At 40.4% G+C, this 8,540-nt stretch overlaps 1 protein-coding gene across 1 annotated transcript; it reads left to right on the top strand.

The window, feature by feature from the left end:
• The first annotated feature begins 7,237 nt into the window (after positions 1-7,237).
• On the top strand, positions 7,238-8,164 carry LOC138159556 (putative olfactory receptor 1F12P). The gene has a single exon (XM_069085908.1). The coding sequence runs from the start codon at positions 7,238-7,240 to the stop codon at positions 8,162-8,164; it is 927 nt and encodes a 308-aa protein (XP_068942009.1).
• The last annotated feature ends 376 nt before the right edge of the window (positions 8,165-8,540 follow it).

The raw sequence follows: 8,540 nt of genomic DNA, 5'->3' as shown, positions 1-8,540 counted from the left end.
CATTTATTTTTTAAAACTTTGATTTCCAGATTCTTTCCCTTCTGCTCTCCTCACCCACCCCCACTGGGAAGACAAGCAATTCAATATAGGTTGTACAAGTGCAGTTAAACAAAACATTTCCATAGTAGTTATATTGCAAAAGACTAACTATATTTCCTTCAATCCTATCCCACCCCCCACTTATTCTGTTTTCTTCTTTGACCCTGTCCTTTTTCTAAAGTGTTTGCTTCTAATTACTCTCTCCCCCAATCTGCCCTCTCTTCTATCATCCCCTCTCCTATCCCCTACCCCCTATTTTCCTGTAGGGAAAGATACACAATTGAGTGTGTATGTTATTCCCTCCTTAAGTCAAATTCAATGAGAATAAGGTTGTTCCATTCCCTTTCACCTTACTGTTCTTCCCCTCCATTGTAACAGTTTTCTCTTTCCTCTTTTATATGAAATGATTTACCCTAATCTATCTCCTCCTTTCTCTTTCTCCCAATAAATTCCTCTCTCACCTCTTAATTTATTTTTTATATAGCATCCCTTCATATTCAACTCATCCTATGCCCTCTGTCTATGTATACATGAACATACATGTGCCCACACACATATATATTTATATATACATACAGCCTCCTATGCATAAATATATATGTATATACACACATAATCCCTTCAACTATCCTCATACTGAGAACAGTCTTATGAGTTACAATTATTGTTTTTCCATGTAGGAATATAAATAGTTCAACTTTAACAAGTTCCTTTTTCCTTTTTACCTTCTCATGCTTCTCTTGCTTCTTGTATCTGAAAGTCAAATTTTCTCTTCAGCTCTGGTTTTTTCATCAAGAATGCTTGAAAATCCTCTATTTCATTGAATGACCATATTTTCCTCTGTAGCATTATACTCAGTTTTGCTGGGTAGGTGATTCTTGGTTTTAGTCCTAGCTCCTTTGATTTCCAGAATATCATATTTCAAGCCCTTTGATCCCTTAATGTAGAAGCTGCTAGGTCTTGTGTTATCCTTATTGTGTTTCCGTAATATTCAAACTGTTTCTTCCTGACTGCTTGCAATATTTTCTCCTTGACCTGTGAACTCTGGAATTTGGCTATAATATTCCTAGGAGTTTTTTTTTGGGGGGGCATCTTTTTCAAGAGGTGATTGGTGAATTCTTTTAATTTCTATTTTGCCCTCTGGTTTTAGAATATCAGGGCAATTTTGCTTCATAATTTCTTGCAAGATGGTGTCTAGCTCTTTTTTTGATCATGGCTTTCAAGTAGTCCAATAATTTTTAAATTTTCTGTCCTAGATCTATTTTCCAGGTCAGTGGTTTTTCCAATGAGATATTTCACATTGCCTTCTATTTTTTTCATTTGTTTGGATCTGTTTTATAGTATCTTGATTTCTCATAAAGTCATTAGCTTCCAATTGCTCTAATCTTATTTTGAAGGAGTTATTCTCTTCAGTTCGTTTTTGAAATACCTTTTCCATCTGGCTGATTCGACTTTTTAAGGCCTTCTTCTCCTCACTGGCTTTTTGAGCCTCCTTTGCCATTTGAATTAGTCTATTTTTTAAGGTATTATTTTATTCAGTGTATTTTTTGGGTCTCCTTTAGCAGGCAGTTGAATCATTTTTCATGATTTTCTTGCATCATTCTTATTTCTCTTCCCAATTTTTCCTCCACTTCTCTAACTTGATTTTTTTTAAAGCAATTGGGGTTAAGTAACTTGCTCAAGGTTACACAGCCAGTTATTATTTCTGGGTGTGGTGCTGAGTATCTGAGCCCGGATTTGATCCAGGTCATCCCGACACTGGAGCCGGTGCTCTTACTCACTGAGCCACCTGGCTGCCCCTAAGCAATTGGGGTTAAATAACTTGCTCAAGGTTACACGGCCAGGTGTTTCTGGGTGGGTGCCAAGTGTCTGAGCCCGGAATTCGATCTCCAGGTCTTTTCAACACTGGAGCCGGTGCTCTTACTCGCTGTGCTACCTGGCTGCCCCCTCTAACTTGATTTTCAAAATCCTTTCTGAGCTCCTCCATGGCCTGTAACCAATTCACATTTTTCTTGTATGCTTTTGATGCAGGAGTTCTGACTTTACTGTCTTCCTCCCTCTCTATGCCTTGATCCTTTTTGTCCCCAAAAAAGGAATCTATGGTTTGATTACATTTCCTGGGCTTCGTCATCTTGCCAGTCAATTACTTGACTTTTGAGGGCTTTGCCACAGTAGAGCTATACTTCCAGAATAGAGAGATATTCATCCCAAGTCACTGGATTTTCACAGTTGCTGGAGCTGTTAGTTGGGTGCCCTCTACAGACACCACAAGCTCTGGCTTACTGGTCACACACCCCAAGACCACTACCTAAGACTGCAATCCAGATCCCAGCAAGTTAAAGCGAGAGCAATTATCCTCTGAATGGTCTCTTGGTCCCCCTGCAATCTGCAAGCTAGGAGCTTCTGAGACAGCCAGGCAACTGGTGCCTGCACAACCAATGTGCCTCTGTTGCTTCTTGCCCCCAGGAGCAGGGGTCATACCATGATGTTGGCACCCCAAAAGTTCCATACTGACCTTTTACTTTCTTTTTGGCATTTATGGGTTGATAATTCTGGAAACTGCCACAGTTGCTGGTGATTCTCTCTCCTGAAGTCTGCTCTGGTGGCCACTGGTTGGGGCTGCCCTGGGTCCAGGAACAAAACAACTCACATGGGGCTGCACTCATCTTCCTGCCTGGTGTGATAAATCCTTCCTGTCGGCCTGCTGGGCTTCTTTCTTTGGGAGCTTTGCTTCTCTCTGTCACTTTATGGGTTCTGTTGCTCTAAAGTTTGTTTAGAGTCATTTTTTTACATGTATTGGAAGTGAGTGGAGGGGAGCCCGTGCCAAGTTTGTGCTTCTACTCTGCCATTTTGGCCCTAATTCTAGTTTTAAGGAGTTATTTTCTTCCTTAAGATTATAGACCTTTTTTCCCCATTCGGTTTACTTTCTTTTTATAATTTTCTTGAATTGTTTTATTTTTTCCTAATTTTTCCTCAATCACTCTTATTTGATTTTAAATTTTTTTCCAAGAAATCTTTCTGTGTTTGTGACTATTTGATGTTATTAAGTACTTTAATAAGTACTGGAAATGATACAAAATGTAGAGATGACACATTTTGCCTTTAAATTTTGCCTAGAAAGGGGATGTGGTATATTTCATAACTAAAATGGATCAATTATCTTTTATTTTTTCAGTATGAATAATACTTATAACAAAAGCTGTCACAACTCAACCATTTGGTTGCTAGTCTTAGGGAGTTGCTAAACTGAAAAATTAACCACTCTATGGCTGTCCTTGTTCTGAGCCTCTCCAAACTTAGCTAGACTGGTCCCCATATAGTCCTAGGTGTTACTATATAAGGCCCAAGGCTCAATTTCATAGCAATTCTGCCCTTGGGATTATAGTTATTAAATATGTGCCCCCAGTGACAATGGCTTCAATAAGCAGGAAAAAAATCCTTTAACAATGTGGTTGGGATTCCAGACCTGCATTCAGAAAGGCCACTCTCTCCTGGATACCAATGTATCCCTTGCTCTCATGCTACTAATGAAAGAACTCAAACAAATATAAGGGCAGGGTTAACCACAAGTATTTATGAGAAATAATATCAGGTCAGTCAGATGCAGTTTTTAATAGGCTAAAAAGACATGATTAGGATTGGATGCCAATTGAATACCTCTGCAATAAGGTAGGGGCATGGGTGTGAAGAATGCCAATTCTTAAGTTCCTCAGTGTCATTTTCCTCCCTCACTTTCTTGCTTCTGGTACAAGCACCTATGATAATTAACACAGTTTATTATACTACTTGTTCCCTTCATTGTCCCCTTTCATGGTCTCCTTTGGAGGACTGAGTCTGAGGAAAGGAGTTTCCAGATGCTACTATCCTGCTTCTGCTTTATGTTTTGGGGGAAAGCATCACCTCCTCCCTTCAGTACCCATCCAGAACTCCAAGAAACCCCATCCCACCTCTGCCAAGCATGCATTCATGGTCTTGGGTTAAGTTTTATCTCTTCTGCCACTGGTTCCAAGGTCTTTAGAAATTTAGTCCCTCTTGCCAGAGTCTAGCTGTCACCAGAAGGCCTCTTACACTCACCAAAGAGACATACACCCAGGGTCCCTGCTTGAAGCCCTTTGAGCCTGATATAACCTGTCAGGATTTTAATTCTGCTAGCATGGCCTTTGCACAACAATAAGGCATCACAGTAAGGTTTTAAATCAAGTGGTGTATATACAGCTAACTGTAATCCCTGATGATTAAGAGATCCAGAGTAGATAAATTTATTATTGTTTAAGGGATAAAGGAAAGCTTCTTTCTGAAATTGAATTTTGATCTGGATTTAAATGATGAGTAGTAATTTAATAGTCATGGAATGATATTTTAGAGACAAGGAATTGTGTGAGGAGAGGTACAGTGGTGGAAGAGTCCAGGGTATATGTGGACCCCTGTGAATACTCTAATTTGGGGGGGGTGTGATGGTTTAAATCTAAAAAGATAGGATGGAATCAGAATGTAGGTTGGCTGTTAGACAAAAGGACTTTAAGTCTGTAAATAAGGAGCCATGAAAGGATCTGTAACAAGAGAAAATAAGAGAATCCCCAACACAGAGGAAAAATATATTAGCAATATTAAAGATGAATTAAAGAAAGCTCTCAAGGACTGATTCTGCTTGAATGTCCACCTTGTGCATGTTATTTCCCTGTGTCCTAGAACAGGACCAAAATGACATCATGATGTCAGGGTCAACATACAGTCCAACTTTGGTTGATCAGAATAATATATGAACTTTTGGGGTAGAAATATTTCTAAATTTTAAAATAATAAAATAATGAAATAGTAAAATGATATGGGTGATGTTTATTGACTTGAGCATAAATTGGATTTAAATGAGGCAGAATTTCATGAAGTTGTCAGCCTCACTCTTTCTTCCAGAGTCACCAGGAGCCATGGGAAAAAGAAAGAAAATGTCTGTGAGAAAGGCATGTAAAGATTCATCACTTAAATGAAATGTAAAAAAAACCCCTAAGTTGGCATTCATTAAAAAACAACACCAAGTATAAACTAAACTCACATCTTTTGTAAGTCAGATTATGAAGGAAATTGTTATCTATATTCTGATCCATCTAGGGAATACAAGTGGTGGGTTTTTTGGTGCTTTTATTAGTTAGAAGTATTAACAATTCAAACAACAATGAACTTGTTGAACAATCAAAGAACAAATATTTGTTAAGCATCTGCTATATGCCATGACTTTTGCTATGTGCTGGGGATACAACAAGGGGCAGAAGATAGTCCCTGTCCTCAAGGAATTTACAGTCTAGTGAAAGAGACAACATGCAAATATACACAAATCAAACTATATGGAAGATAAATAGGAAATAATTAACAGAAGAAAGGCACTAGGAGTAAGAGTCATTGGGGAAGACTGACAGTAAAAGATGGAATTTTAGTTGATACTTAAAGGAAGCCAGGGAGGTCAGTAGGTAAAGCAGAGGAGGGAACCCATTGCAGGCATGTGGGACAGCCAAAGAAAATGCCTGGATATGAGAGATGAAGTATTTTGTTCCTGGAACAGCCAGGACACCAGTGTCACTGGATTGAAGAGTATATGTTGGGGAGTAAGGTTTAAGAAGACTAGAAAGGTAAAAGTGGTCTAGGTTATGAAGGACCTTGAGGATTTTTGATTGATCCTGAAGGCAATAGGGAACCATTGGAGTTTATCGAGTAAGGGGTAATATGTTTGAACCTGCACTTTAGGGAAATCACTTTACATACATACAAGTATGAAGGATGGAGGTGGGAGGTGGTGGAGAGACTTGAGACAAGAAGACTCACAAGCAGGCTATTACAATAGTTTAGGGATCAGGTGATGATAGGCTGCACCACAGTGGTGGTGTCAGAGAAAGGAAGAAAGCACATTCAAGAGATGTTGCAAAGGTGAAATCAAGAGATTTTGGCAACAGATTAGTTTGGGGGTGGGGGTGCAGGAATGTGAAAGAGAGTGAGTAATTCAAGGTGACTTCAAGGTGACAAGTCTGAGAAACTGGGAGGATAGTGCTTTCCTCTGGAATAAGAGGGATGGTAGGAGAAGGGGGAAAGATGAGTTCCTAACTTTGTACCTAATTCTACTTGATAAAATTTGATATTATTAATGATTATGATGATATATTGATATTTATATAATTACAAATTAGTGGATGCATGAAAACCATCTATTAAGAGTTTACTATGTTCCAAACTCTAGGGCAATAATAGAAAGTAGGCATATAGCACCTGCCCTCGGGTACCTTATATTCTAATGAGGGGAGGCAGAAGACAAAGAGAAATGGTGGCCATTGAAGGGTATTTTGGTCTTGAAAGTTATAGGAATTGGTTGAAGTAATTCTAACCAGCTCTACAAAAGAGTAGGGAAAGTCTTAATATGATTTTGCAGGCTCAGATATTAAGTGACTTGCCCAGGGTCATATAGCTAGCAAGTGACTGACTTATCATTGAAGCCATAGTCTTCTGATAACAAAAAGTGTTTTCCCCACAAACCAGAGCTGATGCATTTAGTTAAGTTTTATTTTTATCCAAACATATCTCAGGGGTATTGAAGGAAGATGGGCTTTTTCCTTATTTCAGAGAGGGAATCTTTGTACCCCAGAGCCTGGGAAGATATCCTTTCAAGTGAAAGCTAGAACCCTGGAGTATCTGGGGCACAGCTCTATAAAGCAATAAAGATAATCTGCAGGAAGTGAGTCTGAGTCACAGTTGGCCATATCACGCCTTTCCTGCCTGTAGTATTTCTTTACAGGATGAAAATCCTAGAGGTGGCTGGTTGATGGTCAAAGTCAGTGGATACATCCCAGAAATAACTGGAAATTTAGAATTTTAGCAAACTTCTGGAAATGAGTTGGGGTATGGGAATCCATTCCAGGGTAAGTAGGGGTGTAGGACACTGTGTTAGGCCCTCTGCTAGAAATGAAGAAGTAAAGACTTTTTTTTTGCTACCATGACTTAACAACACATATTTTCTATATGACTTTAGAACTTACACACTTACTCCAAGTAGTGCCATAACTGAGAAGTCTTTGAAATCTCTTCAGGTTATGTAGCATACTTTTGAAAGGGCATAATGAGGTAAAATATTCAGTGTGGATTAGCTGTGGGACTCTCTCTCTCTCAATCCATCTCTTCATCTCCCCAATCTAGGCTCAGACTCAGACGCAACATAACAATGGAAAATCAGACTAGCACCTATGAGTTCCTCCTCCTGGCCTTCTCCAGTCACCAAGATCTCCTGTTCCCACTGTTCCTGGCCCTATACCTGGCAGCTCTCCTGGGCAACCTGCTGATCCTTGTTGCTGTTGGCTCAGACCCACGCCTCCATACACCCATGTACGTGCTCCTGGTCAATCTGTCCCTGGCAGATCTCTGTTTCACCTCTGCTACAGTGCCCAGGCTCCTCTATGCGCTGCTGACAGGAGACCAGACCATCACCTATTCAGCCTGCCTGTCCCAAGTCTTCTTTTTCCTGATGGCAGGCAATGTGGACAGCTATGTGTTAGCTGCCATGGCATGGGATAGATATGTAGCCATATGTAAACCACTGCACTATACTACTGTGGTGACCCTGCCACGATGTATGGGGCTTCTGGGGGCTGTGTGGGTGGGCACGGCCCTGCATTCTCTGCTCCACACAGCCCCCCTTGTCCATCTCACTTTCTGTAGCAATCATGCTCTCCCATACTTCTTCTGTGATATCCATCCTTTGTTACATCTTGCCTGCTCTGACACCTCCCTCAACTACCTGGTAGCTATAGTTGAGGGTAGTGCTGTAATCATTGTGCCTGCTGTTTGCATTATGGCCTCTTATGTTTTCATTGGAGCTGCTGTATGTCAGGTTCGAGCCCCTGGGGGTTTCCGTAAGGCATTTTCCACTTGTGGATCCCATCTCATGGTTGTTGTTCTTTTCTATGGAACTGTAATAGCTATCTACGTAAAGCCCCCAAGCCAGGCTGAGGGCCAAAAGGAAGACCGACATCTTGTGGCCACAGTCATGTTCTCTGTGGTGGCTCCTACACTAAACCCCTACATCTATAGTCTGCAGAACCGAGAAATCAAAGCAGCCCTGGCAAAGGTGTTTATGGGGAGACAGGGTTAGGGTCTTAGTGAACAAATGGCCACTCTAGGATCCCTGCTGGTGCTAACCTTCCCTTGTTTCTCTCTCATCTATTCATTTCCTCAGTAATCAGACAGTGATTGACTTACACAGACATATGTATATACTCTCATCAGGCATTTTTATACATTGGAAGCAATTGTATTTTAAGATTGGGGACAAAGGGACAATCAATATCTAGGACTATAATTGCAGGTACCTGTACAGTGACAGAATTCAGCTTCTGCTGCCCCTCCCCCCCTCCAAGAGATCCTTCAATTTTTAGTTCCTCTTCCTAAACTTGAATTTTATCCCCTTCTTAGCTTTGGTTCTCTCTCTAGCTTTATAAGGCCATCTCATCTTCATATTTGCTTTTTAC

The sequence above is a fragment of the Petaurus breviceps genome, unplaced genomic scaffold, assembly GCF_028583685.1.
Source record: "Petaurus breviceps papuanus isolate PSGF00001 unplaced genomic scaffold, PetGlider_PUasm1.0 176, whole genome shotgun sequence".
NCBI classification, from domain to species: Eukaryota; Metazoa; Chordata; class Mammalia; order Diprotodontia; family Petauridae; genus Petaurus; species Petaurus breviceps.
Note: the sequence above shows the minus strand (reverse complement) of the source record. Positions and strands in the feature narration are given on the sequence as shown.

Excerpts from the sequence above, each read along its gene's own strand:
- LOC138159556 (XM_069085908.1), top strand. The coding sequence starts at position 7,238 with ATGGAAAATCAGACTAGCACCTATGAGTTCCTCCTCCTGGCCTTCTCC.